At 42.6% G+C, this 14473-nt stretch overlaps 1 protein-coding gene across 9 annotated transcripts in view; it reads right to left on the bottom strand.

The window, feature by feature from the left end:
- The window catches only part of YIPF1 (Yip1 domain family member 1), a 63646-nt gene that overhangs the window by 13796 nt on the left and 35377 nt on the right, over window positions 1–14473 (bottom strand). For 8 of the 9 annotated variants that reach the window (XM_004448308.4, XM_058303542.2, XM_058303543.2 and 5 more), the window contains 3 exons: window positions 12257–12423; window positions 11755–11937; window positions 7391–7488 (listed from right to left, as the gene is read on the bottom strand). In XM_004448308.4, the coding sequence (XP_004448365.1) occupies window positions 7399–7488; window positions 11755–11937; window positions 12257–12423 (440 nt within the window). In that variant the 3' untranslated portion in view covers window positions 7391–7398. The remainder of the gene's footprint in view (window positions 1–7390; window positions 7489–11754; window positions 11938–12256; window positions 12424–14473) is intronic. The other variant, XM_012528629.4, reaches the window with a different exon arrangement.

Genomic DNA, 14473 nt, shown 5'->3' with positions numbered 1-14473 from the left:
TGAGTAAAGGGAAATAATAATTCATTCTGCCTTTCTCATACTATACCACTGGGTAGCCAAGGAGTAGATGAAGGGGGAGTTTCTTAATAAAGTAGTCTAGTTAATAAGAAAAGAAGGAAAGAGAATTGGAATATCACCATTTGAAATTCTAATGAATAATGGAGCTAGGCATTGATCATCAAGGACAACTAACATCAAAAAACGGAGAGAGATAACTAGATATGAATTTTGGAATGGAAGAATTTAATACCACATATGAAGAAGTCTTGACAAAGAAAAACACAAAACCTCAATCAGACCAAACCTTTAGATCCAATCACAAATTCACAGAAAACAGAGAACAAAGCAACACAATAAATGACACCATGGCGATATAATCAGCAAAATCTAGACTGTGAGAAACTAAAAGAAATGATTCTTCAACAAATAAATGGCAAGGGGAAAGAAAGAGAAAAAGGGAAATGGAGAAGGAATCTATAAAAGACTGAAGAAGCACATTAGCCATTACAATAAGTGGACTTATTTGGATCTGATTCAAGCAAACTAAAAAAAAGTTGATATATAGAAGAATTTGAAATTAAAACACTGAAGTATATTTGATATTAAGGAGTTAATTTTTAAGTGTGATTATGATATTGTGGTTATGTTTTAAAAAGATATAGAATTTAAATATTTGTGGATGAAATAAGAGGATGTTTTAGATTTACTTCAAAATAATGAGGGGAAGAGATAAGGAATAAAAAGGTGTATGGCTAAAACAAGATTGGCCATGAGTTGACAACTGATGAAACTGGATGATGGATACATGGAAATTCACTAACCTGTTCACTCTACTTTTGTCTGAGTTTATAATTTTCCACTAAAAAGTTTTATTTTTTTTAAGAAAAAGAATTGTGTCGACTCACTCACCATTCAAAGTTCCCCCAATCTTCTAGTACCCAGAAGGCCAACCTCAAGGAAGAAGAACAAAGAAAAGAGTTGAGAAAGAAACAGCCCAAGAATTGAAAATGAAAAGAAGCGGACTTGGCCCAGTGGTTAGGGCATCCGCCTACCACATTGGAGGTCTGCGGTCCAAACCCCGGGCCTCCTTGACCCATGTGGAGCTGGCCCATGCGCAGTGCTGATGTGCGCAAGGAGTGCCCTGCCACGCAGGGGTGTCCCCCGCGTAGGGGAGCCCCACGCGCAAGGAGTGTGCTCCACAAGTATTGCCGCCAGCGTGAAAGAAAGTGCAGCCTGCCCAGGAGTGGTGCCGCACACACGGAGAGCTGGCGCAGCAAGATGACATAACAAAAAGAAACACAGATTCCTGGTGTCGCTGATAAGGATAGAAGTAGTCACAGAAGAACACAGAGCGAATGGACACAGAGAGCAGACAACCGGGGGGGAAGGGGAAGGGGAAAGAAATAAAAATTAAAAAAAAAAAAAAAGTAAAAAAAGAATTGAAAATGGACTCTCTAAGAGGGGATATTTCAGATTGTGTGGATAGAACAAGAGCCCAGTATAAAATGGTATTAGCTGTGGTGTGAAATCATGCAGTTGATGTTCTATGTTAAAGGGCATTATACTACAATAAATTATTATTGTAGTGTTGAGTTAAAGCTGACTTCAACATAAAATAATTGATGTGTATAAACCTATTAAAAGGTTTGTAAATTTGGCTTATGAAATGAACACTTGAGTGAGTGAGGAGATAATTACATATAAACACTGTGTGTCAAATCAGGAGGGTTTTAATTACAAAGCAGTCTCCAGAAACCCTTTGTTCATCTCTTATCATAGTGGAGTATAATTGTCTGTGGGATGCCCTTCTCTGGACAGATCCACTTGTCAGTACCCCTGGGAAGGCAGCCCCAATCTGGATGCAGTCCTTCAGATATTCCATCCCTGAAGCCCCAAAGCAAGGCTTCCTAGGTATAGTTTCCAGGCTTTACAGGGTCTTGGCTCAGAGAAGAAATGGTACTGGCCCTTTGGTAATAAGTTAATTTTTAAAAAAAGAAAGGAAAGAAGGAACCCAGATGTTCTTTATGATATTTCAATGACTTATGTAGAAGTAGTTTCCCTGATTACAAGTAATTGGAGGCCCCTATGACCTGATGTTCCAGGGAGAGAAGGGGTTAATGCTCTCCCAGTAATCTGTTCCAGGCTAAGCCCTCCAAGACACAGATTTACAAGGGGAAGGTTATCAGCAAGATTAGAAACCATTCTTTTTCAGTGAAAGCTGGGAGCCCAGAGATTACAGTAGAAGGCACAGCCAACTCATAAATCTGCAGCGCCCAGGGCTCTGGACAGCCCCTCTCATTGGCAAAGCAATTGATGCTTCTGCTAGGGAGGCGCCAAAGAAGCTATTCATCACTATCTCATTTGGAGACTTGACATCCAAATGGAGGTGCTGACACCCAAGTTTACAGATCTGAGCGAAGCCCAGAGGTGTCAAATCATGTAAATCAGGATGTAAGAGCTGCAAGGGCTGTGAGGGCTAGCCTCTCTTCAGATGCCAGCTTCTGACTTTCTAACGGGTTACAGCATCTGGAATGCTTGGTCTGGAGCATTCACAACTAAAATGTAAGTAAGGAACTCAAATCCCAGCTCAGGAGCAGGTCAAGAGGGCCCTTCACCAGGGCATCACCAGGGTGATGTCAGGTATTCCGGTGAAGGGACAGACCCAGGCAACTATTACCACTGTGATCTCTACCTCTGTCTCTCTCCAGTTGGGTTCAGATTTTCTTATTCTCAGTGACGGAGGCCCAAATCATGTCATCATGCCCCACTCCATCACCCATGTCTTCACCTTCCCAAATCCCACAGGAAGCTGATCTCTCTTTCCAGAATAGTGAACTGATTGCTTCTACTCATCCTTCAGGACCCAGTTCAAACAAGATCTCCTCTGTGAAGACTTCACCCAGGCCAAATTAGTCCATCTTTGCTATGCTCCCACAGTGCGTAGTTTACAATTTGGGCATGGCATTTCTCACACAACACTGCCATTATTTGTTTAGTTGTTCTACCCATCAGACCAAGGCTCCTTGAGAGCAGAGACTATATCTGACTTTCTAGGTCCCCAGTGACTGGTCCACAGAGGCCACAGAGTATCTTCAATAAATGTGTGTGTCAGAGATGGAGTGATGAAGGCTGGCATTCCCTGGGACTCAGTGAGCAAAGACATCTCTGGTAAAAGACTACATCCTAAGACCCTTGCCTTAATCTTGCTAAGGGTCACACCTACCACCTAATATTATAATAACTGAGTACTTACTCTCTCTGTGCCAGGCAGGCATTAGGCTAGGCAGTGGGGAGTCCAAGTCAAATAAGACCCTGTCCCTTCCCCATGGATCTCTGCCTAAGGAAAAGACCCATCTTGCCCTAGAGCCTTCTCTGCCAACAGTTAATGGAATCCATCTGCAGGATGAGCTGAACAAGTGTGTAGACAATAAAGGGGAAATGTAAACAAGCTACTACATGCTTACTCTAAGGTAGTAGAAACAACCCACTGGGGTAGTAGGAAGAAAATATTTGAACTTCTATTTATATTTTTTATATAAAAAAGGAATTAAGGTGTGTGTATGTTTTTCACAGGTTACTTATTATTTATTTGAGGTATTGGGACCTTGTATGTGGGAGCCAGTGCTCAACCACTAAGCCATATCAGCTCCCCTGAGTTGGTTCTTTCATTTGCTTGCTTTTTTATTTTTTAGGAGGCATCTTGAGCCACATCCACTCCCAAGGAATTAAGCTTTAATAGTTGATATAAATACTTCAAATAAACACATATCACGGGTATGTGCTTGTGGTGGAATGACTCTAAATGGCCCCCACTGATCCCTGCCTCCAGGTGTTCATGTCCTTATATAATCCTCTCGCCTTAAGTGTGGGTAAGACCTGTGACTTGCTTCTCTAATCAATACAAGAGGGCAAAGATGATGGACGTCACTTCCACGTTATTACATAATACTGAAACTTTCATTTTGCTAACAGACTCTATTAAGTCTCTCCCTTGATGGCTTTCATGAAGTAGTCACCATATGCACAGGTCCACGATGAGGAACTGAGGGCAGCCACGAGCCTCCAGTCAGCAATGAGCTGAGGCCCTCAGCCCCACAGAGCACAAGGACCGACTCTTGCCAACAACCATGTGAGCACAGAAGATCCTTCCCCAACCTAGCTTTAAGAAGAGAGCTCAACCCTGACCAACACTTTGCAGCCTTGTGAGAGAACCTGAAGGAGAAGAACGCGCTAAGCTATGCACAGATTCCTGACCCACAGAAACTGTGAGACAGAAACTATGTGATGTTTAAGCTGCTAAGTGTGTGGTAAATTGTTAAGCAGCATTAGACAATACAGTATTCAAACTCTTAACTGACAGGATGTGCAACCAATTAAGTATGGAGACTTCTGAACTTAAGCATCTCTCAATCAGCAAAAGAGGATTCCTGAGAGAAGGTAAAGGTCAGCAATGCTGGCAATGGGAGCCTGCGTTTTAGTGGTAAAAATATCAGCCTAAAAAGTAGGATGTTTATTAATATGTATCAACAAAATTTATTTTTAGAAAAAGGTGGGAAAGTATAAAAACCTCAGAAATTGGCTCCCCAGGACCACGGTTTGAGTCCCAGCTCAGCCTCCCAGAGGCCTATTAAGCATCCTAATCTATATAATGGGGTTGAAAGGGCTGGTAAGAATAGCAAAGGAAAGAGTGATCTGGAAAGTGTTTTGTAAAATGCAATGTGATATACATGTTAATATGCTAGGCTAAAGAGTTCAGCTTAGCCGCTGAACTCTGGGATAGCCACAGGCAAGACACTGTCCTCCTTTGACCTCAGCTGCCTTACTATAAAAAGAAAAGGAAATCCCATACCATCTTCAAGGGCTCTGCCTATGTGAAGAGGGGTGAGGGGAGGAGGTAGGCAATGACATTTTATAATTCCTTAGTCACTGGATTGGCCCTGGCCAATTTTTATCAACAAGGCCCCTGGGGATGCCTTTGTTTCACCAAACACATCTCATCTACATGTAGGGCCTACAGCACAAATTCCTAAATAAGAGGGAAAACCCCCATTTGAATTACAAAATGGAAATAAAGTCAAGGAAAGTCAGTGAGAACCACCAAATTTCAGTATAAATCTCTGACTTACTCTCAGAGGGGTAGTAGCTTTGATTCTTTTACTAGGCACTTTAACGATATGCCAGGAGATTTTATAAACATTATAGCTAATCTTCACAACAATCCTATAATATAGGTTTTACAGTCTTTATTTTATATATAAGGAAGCTGAGGTTCATAGAGAGTAAGTTCCTGGCCCAAAGCATATTGCTAGTAAATGGTAGGGCTGGGATTTGATTTTAATTCTATTTGGCTATAAAGGCCCAGCTTTTTGTACCATATCCTATTGCCCCCGGGAGGCAGCAGCTAGGGCAGGAAGGGGAGCCTATGATTACAAACCCAAAAGAAGGTTCTTGGCCCACAGGGAGATCATGTGTGGAGTATGGCTTCATTGACTCATTCCATAAACACTTATTGAGCACCCATTGTGTACCAGGTTATGTGATGAACAATGAGGTTACAGATTCACACCAATTTCTGTTCTTATGGAGCTGAATCTAATTAGGGAGATACACTAGTAGACAGGACAAATGAATGAATAAATGAGTGAACAAACAAGTAAATGGGCAGATGGACATACAGACAGTCAATGATCAGTGTTTCAAACACCATAATAGAGTGATGTATAATACAAGGTGTAATGGGATCACAAGGTAAGTGATGACTGTTGGAAGGAAAGGAACATTTCAGACAATTGGAACAGTTTGTGCAAAGGCATGGTGTGATCGGGCAATGGCAAGCAGATCAGCATGCCTGTCGCCCTGGCATACTGAGGAGATGGAACAGGGAAGCACAGGAGGGTCTAGATCTTTTTTCTGTACTTTAACTCACAGAGCTAACCACTGACAGGGGAATCAAAGAACCCCTGAGAACAAACCAGGCCTGAGAATTTATAAGCTTTGGAGAACCCTATGAGTAATTCAGGAGAGATCATACTCAGCCTGAGAAGTCACAGAGAAACTGATAAAAGTCAGCAGGACTGAAGGGACTCATCAAAAATAAAAACTTTCATGCACCAAAGGACTTAATCAAGAAAGCAAAAAGAACCTACAGAATCGACGAAAATATTTGGAAACCACATAGGTTTAAAATCTAGAATATATAAAGAAATCCTATCACTCAACAAAAAAAAAGACAATTCCATTATGGACAAAAGACTTGAACAGACATTTTTCCAAAGAATATATACAAATAAGTACATGAAAACATCCTCAACATCATTAGGCATTAGAAAAATGTGCATCAAAACCACAATGAGACACCATTTCACAACCACTAAGATGGCTCCTTAAAAGAAAAAAGGAAAATAACAAGTAGTGGCAGGAAACGCTCATGCATTGTTTGTGAAAATGTAAAATGGTCCAGGCACCGTGGAAAATGATTTGGCGGTTACTCAGAAAGTTTAGAATTAACATATGACCCAGCAATCCCATGTCTAGGTATATACCCAAAAGAAGTGAAAGCAAGGGCTCAAACAGATATTTGCACACAAATGTTCATAGTGGCATTAGTCACAACTGTCAAAAAGTGGAAGCAACCCAGGTGTCCATCAATATAAGAATGAATAAACAAAATATGGTATAGACATACAATGGAATATTGTTCAACCATAAAAAGGAATGTTCTATACATGTGACAACATGGATGAACCTTGAAGACATCATGTAGATTGAAGTAAGCCAGACACAAAAGACAAATATGATATAAATAATTAGAATAAGGAAATTCATAGAGTCTGAAATAGAATACAAGTTACCAGGGGCCAGGGTAGGGGTGGGGTATGGGACATTAACACTTAATTAGTAGAGTTTCTGTTTGGGGATGAAGGAAATGCTTTGGTAATGGGTGATGGTAAAGGTGGCACATCATTGTCGGTGTCAGTAACACTACTGAATTGTATACATTTAAGTGGATAAAATGAGAAATTTTAGATTATATATATGTTACCAGGATAAAATTTTTAAAAACCATGGAACTGTATAAAACAAAGTACGAACCCTAATGTGTTAACTATGGGCTATAGTTAATAGTATAATTAAAATAATATTGTTTCATCAATTGTAACAAAGGCAGCAAATGAATGCAAATGTTAGTAACAGAAAACTGCATGTGCAAGGGTTTGGATATATGGGATCTCTATATTTTCTGCATGATTTTTCTGTAAACCTACACCTGCTCTATCAAAAAAGAAAGAAAGAAAGAAAGAAAAAAGCATCTGGCCGCCCTCTGTTCTTCATGTTCCTGCCTATTTTTTACTGTACTGGACAGCAAGAAGATCAACATATAATCTCTTACTTTTCTCTTTAGCTGGACTTGGCTACTGCAACTGTTTGATTTGGAATAGCTGTAACTGTTGGGAGATGGTCCATCTCTGGTGCATCAAAAAAGTATGCCTGGAAGAAAAGAGACCCATAAGGAGAGTTAAAAAATAAGGGTCCAATGACCATTCTTCTAGACTCCATGCTCACAGTACTTCCGGGCTCTCATGGCCTGTTTCGCTCTACCACATCTGTCATCACACTGCACTACAACTGTCTCTGTTGCTGTTTGCCTCTCTTACTGGACTGGGCAGCCTTTTTAAACATAGCTACCATTTATTGAGCACTTACTATATTATCTGACTTAGCCCCATGGACCTCCCTGAGGTAGCTATTATTTTCATTTGACAGATTAAGAGACTTAGGATCAGAGAGACTGTTTGGATAAGCTGCACACAGCTGAGCCAGGACTCAAAGTGAGGGAGGGAAGGAAGGAGGGAGGGAGGGAGGACTGTGTCCTTTTCGATCTTTGTGTCACCAGCACATCACACAGGGCCTGGCACACTGTGTAAATAATCAATACTTAATGAACTGAACTATGATAGATTTGCCAGTTGGCTCCTGGCAAAGGCTTTTAAAAAAAAAAGTGCTAGGTAGGTTTAACTCACAGTTCCACAGCCTGGAAATGAAATGCTTGATAAGTGCTTCCACTTACCAACCACAATTGAACTGTCAAAAATCAGAAGGAGGTAGAGAAGGGAAGACATTAGGAAAGACACTTCCACCTGCATTTCAAGGGCTGTCCTTCCTAACTTTAGCCAGGAAAATACCAATCTCACTAGCCTCTGTACATCTGTTTTTCCAAGGAAAGATGAACTGGTTAATATATCAAAGATAACTACACACTCACACCTCCGTCTTAGAGTGAGTGCCTTAGAAAGGTAAAGGGATAAAAAGAACCATTTCATCAGCTCCACTCTCTATCAGCCAGAAGGGGGCACCAACGCAACACGCAGGAGCTTTCCCCCACAGGTTTCTCTCCTGCATTAGCTCTTCAACTGTCTTTTTCAAAAAAAAAAAGTTTACAGCCGATGCCCTTTTCTGGAGACTCCTTCCAAAGCGTGTTACATTTCTACCGTAGTTCTATTACCTTAAAAAGGCTTCCACCCTGGGTCCCCTTCCTGCAGCTTCCTGTTTTCTGAGATGGGGAAAGAAGAGCCCCTGCCTTAAGAGGTCAGCGCCAGCCCTCCCATTCTCTAGCACGAAGCCCCGGGCGCAGGAACTATGCCTTTCTTCCACACTACCAGAGGAAGCCCTCCTCAGGCAGAGTGAGCCCGGCGGCCCAGGTTCTAAACCTGCCTCTGCTCCTCACTCGTACTGTGACTCTGGAAAAATCACTCCACCCCTGTGGGCCTCAATTTTCTTTCTGAAAAATAAAAGGATTGAAAAAGATGATCTCTTAAGGCATTTGCTTGGATACACTATAATTCTATGATTCATTAATTCCATAAATAATAGCTATCATTTAGAGAGTGCCTCCTGTGTTCCAGGCACATCCCTGATAATTCTCCTGCTTAATAACCCTGTAAGAGGCAGTTTGATCCCCATTTTAAAGCTGAGAAAATTGAAGCTCAAAGATAGAGATAATTTCCCAAGGACATAGAACTATTATGTGCTTGAGCTAGGACTGGTATTCAGTTGTGTTTGGCTCCAGAGTTGATGCTCTTCAATTCTTCAACATGCCCTGCTATTTGGCACCTAGTGTATGCCCAGCCCAGATCTTGGCACTGTGGAGGTCTCAAGGATGAATCACACAAGACCTGGTTCTGTAAGAGTAGGGGTAGGAGTATCATCTAGCAAAAAAAAAATTAGGGAACGGGACCCTCTAATATCATTAGTAACCACCTCACACATGGGCTCTTACATCTCCAAACATTCCAGCCAAGGACACACCCTCTGGATGCCTTAGTCTTCCCTGTCAGGAGACACTTGGAGATTGTTCACATGAACAAGTGCAGAGCAGCCCTCAGCAGGTGTGAGGCTGTCAACTGCTTCACTTCACTAAGGCAAAAACACTAACCTGTATTTCCCAGGGGAGAGTCAGAAAGCCAAGCTGTCTGGTTCAGCTGGGGCCCCTTAACGCAAGAAACTCCCCTGCCAATTCCTGTCTCTGCCCTTCCAATAATAACATCTTCTGTTTGTATGGTTTGTCATATTTTTCATGTTGCAGATGCTAACACTCAATCCTCACAACAACAGTAAAGATGTTACTACAACACAATCAGCAACTTTTTCTAAGTGAAAAGGTGGGGCTCCAGAGAAGGGAAATAGCCACAGCAGGGTGTGGAAGAGCTGGAACTAGAACCCAAGGTTCCCAAATTCTGATTCAGTCACCTTGTATTGTAAATCTCCTCCAGAAGAAAAAGAAGGAGGCAACCTCCATTGTGGGGGAAAAAACTCCAGACACAGTGGACCCTTGGCTAAACGCCCAACCACAGACGGTTCCCTCCCTGGAAAACGCTGTGCCTCCCCTCCAAGAAAAGGTCCTGTATGACGCAATTACCTCCCTCTTCCATGGCCAGTCTGCCCTGCTCCTCTGATTCCCTTACAGAACTGAACACAGCAATACCTTTTCTCCTGCCTCTTTCTCTCCACCAACTTCTCCTCAACCAGGCAAATAATAGATAAAAAGTTCAGTAGAGAGATAGAAGACTCCAGTGAGAGGCAGCTGTTTACTATGGAAGGAGTACTATCATTTCAGAGTGGGGGACTTGAGTTTTCATCTATTCATTAGCTGTATTACCTTGAACAACTTTTACTGGGGCACTAAGGAGAAATAAACAGCAGACTGGCCCTGGCAGCTTCTGCTTATACAAGGCTCTTTTAATGACTTCTTTACATCTGAAGAGCCCTTTGCAGAATATAAAGGTCTTTCACAGCCACACCACTGAAACTCACAAAAGCCAATGAAAATACGAATTTCTCTGACAAAGAGGAATTCTAGGTTCTAAGGGTTAAATCCCTTGCCTATGCTTACAAGGCTAAGCAGCATCCAGTCCAGTGGTCTTTCTACTTCACAGCTCTTTTAGAAAGTTCCTGAGCAGCAAGGTGGACAGGTAAATGCTGTCTTCAATGCCATTATCCCCAAAGGGATGATAAGTATAGGAGGTAAAACATCCTGCCACAGGCAGGTACCTAATGAAAGTGGGCTCTTAATAGGATAACACCTCCTTGCTCCCTTGTCCAATCTGCCCTGCCCCTTTCTATCTCTTACAGAAATGAGCAAAGATTCCAAGTGCCAGCAAGTGAAAGTGTCACTCAGCCATGAGTCAAACCAACAGTGCTGCCTCAAGAGTTTAAACCTTAGGCACATGAGAAATACATGTAAACCAGACCTGTATTTCAGAACTCTGCATGTTGTATGAGGCTTGTTTAATAATACATATTGAGATCTTATTAATGCAATCAATGAGAAATGGTTGACTATGCAAGATCTTACAGTGCCAAAGAAACATTTACTCCCACAATTGCAGAACTTGACCAAAGGTCTGGACACATGCTGTGTGGACATTTCCTACGTGCATTAAGATACCATGCCGTTGGCATCTTCTTGTCCTCACCAGTAATCTTAACCTTCTTGGACTCTGCTTTTTTCAAAACCTGCATCGGGGCTTCTTAAGGCCATGGATAGCAATTTTGGGGCATACTGTGTGCAGAAGCTATAAAAACCATGTCTCCTTAGGATCAAAGGGAACATGCCTAATTTTTAGTGGACATTCATGAGACCAGTTCTATGTTAAGTGCTTTATTGAATTATTGTATCTTATCCTCAGAACAACCCTACTTGGCAGGAAATAACTAAACCCAAGTTACAGATGAAGAAATTAAGACCCAGAGATCAGATAACATGCCCAATTCACACAGCCAGTGAATGACAGAGCCGGTCTTCAGTCCAGGCCCTGGCTCAAAATCACACCTCTTCCGAAAAAGAGACCTACGCATGTGAATTCAAAAAGTGTTTTAAACATTGTTTACCTTAAAAATAACTCCATTTTCCTATATTTGACTTCATTCTCAAACTTTCCATCTATGAAACTTTAAACTTCAAAAATCTTTCTACGTATGTGCAGAAAACCAGCAAGGCATCCAAGGCAGGCTCCTTCCAGCCCTGCTCCCCGACCCCATTTAGAACTGCCATCCACCCTCACCTCCCCTCTGGCCGGACACCAAATCTTACCCAAACTTCAGAAAGAAGGTAAAGCCAGAGGTTACAACCAAATCCTCATAACCTTACCACTTCCCACCTTGGAGAATCTATTCAAAATTTTACTTCATACAGTTTGAGGTCTTTTAGCATTTGCATATTAAACACACCAAAAAAATGAAGGAATGAGACCATACCAAACAGCCCACAGAAAGAAGCATGTGAAGCAACACAATCGTCACAACCGTGGCCAGCGCAATGCGCCGGTTATCTTCACGAACAGCAGGCCAAAACGTCATTGCCAGGACAGATCCTGAGATGCCCAGGGCAATCATAACTAGAATCCAACGAACAGCTTTCTGAGGGATAATCCACAGTATCTGAAAGAAAACAAAAGGAGGGAGGGTAGATGTTCTTGGAGGCGGTTCAGAGAGGCATTTGCACATTCTGGGCACATTATGCTTATAAAAGCCACTAACAGCCATGCCCTCACTGCTATCCAGCCTGGAGAAACACCACCAGCATGTGGACAGAGGTGAATGAATTCATAACTAAGGCTCAAGCTCCAGGGAAGGCACATGGCCCTCCACCCGCCGTTCATGCTGACCTGGAGCACAGGCTACAGGTAAGGATGCTGGCTGAATTTTTAGCCAAGAATAGGGCATCAGTACGAATCTGCTTCACAAGAATGGTACTTACTGCTGTGGGGATGTAAATGAAGAGCGAATATCCATAGACACACACAATCTCCAAAAATGAATAGGAAACAATGTTCATAACTTTGCTGTTTCTCCACACGAGGAAACCCCAGAGTGCGAGAGGAACCAGCCAGGCATAGGCATAGATGATTGTAGCTGCGATGGACACTGAGGACAATAGGACACAAGTTTCAATCCCCACCATGCCTATAAGATACTGTCAGGAGAAATGGGTATGGCTCAAGCAGTTGGGCTCCTGTCTACCATATAAGAGATGCAGGGTTCAATGCCCAGGGCCTCCTGGTGAAGGCGAGCTGGCCTGCATGGCAAGCTGGCCCATGCAGAGTACCAGCCTACGTGGGAGTGCCGCCCCATGCAGGAATCCTGCCCTGCGTAGGTGGGCCAGCCAACGCGGAGAGCTGGAGCAGCAGATGACACAACAAGAGACACAGAGGAGAGACAATAAGAAGACATAGCAGAACAAGAAGCTGAGGTAGCACAAGAAAATGATCACTTCTCTCCCACTCTCTAAGGTCCCAGGATCAGTTCCCAGAGCTGCCTAATGAGAATACAAGAAGACACAGAAGAACATACAGTGAATGGACACAGAGAGCAGACAATGGAAGGAAGAGGTAAATAAATAAATCTTAAAAAAATAAATAAATAAGTCTTAAAAAAAAAAAAGAAAAGATACTGTCAGAGCACTTCCAATACCATACTCTTATTTCCTAACACATCTGCCTACTTCACTGGACCATGGGCTCACTATTTCCTGGGCCTAGGAAAGTACCTGACACATAGAAGGCACTCTATTAATATTTGTTAAATTAATGAATCTTTAGTATTTGTTTTTGTGGTGATCACCAGCAATCTTTTATACGTTTTTAAAATACATTTAACAGGGAGTTAGACTTGGCCCAGTGGTTAGGGCGTCCGTCTACCACATAGGAGGTCCACGGTTCAAACCCCGGGCCTCCGTGACCCGTGTGGAGCTGGCCCATGCACAGTGCTGATGCGCGCAAGGAGTGCCCTGCCACGCAGGGGTGTCCCCCGCGTAGGGGAGCCCCACGCACAAGGAGTGCGCCCTGTAAGGAGAGCCGCCCAGTGTGAAAGAAAGTAGAGCCTGCCTAAGAATGGCACCGCACACACAGAAAGCTGACATCAACAAGATGATGCAATAAAAAGAAACACAGATTCCCATGCCGCTGACAACAACAGAAGCAGACAAAGAAGAAAGATGCAGCAAATAGACACAGAGAACAGACAACCGGGGCGGGGGCAGGGGCAGGGGCAGGGGCAGGGGGGGAGGGGAGAAAAATAAATAAATCTTTTAAAAAAATACATTTAACAATTGAATCATGCAACTGAAATACTTCAGAAGAACACAATGCAAATGTTTAAGTATACTGAGCAATTCGACCAAATAAAAGCCAATTTCCCCTTGGAAGAACACATCCTCTTTCCTAGTGTAACAAAAGCTGACACTGATTTCTTTAGCAAATTTATTAAAATGCCCTGGGTACAGATTCATTTGCTCTGTATGCTATTTAGTGTTCCTCCTGTCTGTGAAATGGGGAGTTCAACTCTTTGACGAATTCCTTGAAATATTCTCCAGTTTCACCTTCTTTTTAAATAGTTTTATCTCTGTGCTGGAAATGCTATTTAGGGACTCCTCACAGTGATGTTCAGTTTATCACTGTACCTCTCTCCTCCGCCTCCAGTACCAGCGTACCCCAGAGGATTAATTTTCCCTCTTCTGGGGTAGAAGATCACAAACCATGTCTAAGCCCATGGCCTCAACCCTCTATGAAAATCAGCAGGAAGAACAAAGAGAACCCTAGCAATTACAGGCAGATTGTAGTTAAGATATGTGATTGGAGAGGATTGTGGGAAGATGGCAGAGTGGTGAGCTCAAGGATCAGTCTTTTCACCAGAACAACAACTAAACAGGCAGGAACTGTTTGAATCAACTACTTAGAAAGTCTGGAGTTCAGCAGAACACTGTACAGCATCCAGGGAAGAACAGGAGGAAAAGGCTGGCAAATTACAGTAAACACAAGTAAAACGCCCTCTCTGTGTATAAGTTACCAGCACCCATTACCCACTCCTGTGACTGGCGGCAGTGGGGTCCAGTCCTGGCATAGCTTGCTGGTGTCAGAAGGGACATAAAATCAAGAAATTCTGTCATGTCACCAGCTGGTTACAAGTTCAAGAAACA

Source organism: Dasypus novemcinctus, chromosome 9, assembly GCF_030445035.2.
Source record: "Dasypus novemcinctus isolate mDasNov1 chromosome 9, mDasNov1.1.hap2, whole genome shotgun sequence".
Classification (NCBI taxonomy): domain Eukaryota; kingdom Metazoa; phylum Chordata; class Mammalia; order Cingulata; family Dasypodidae; genus Dasypus; species Dasypus novemcinctus.
The sequence above is the reverse complement of the archived record's forward strand: the minus strand, read 5'-3'. Positions and strand labels throughout refer to the sequence as shown.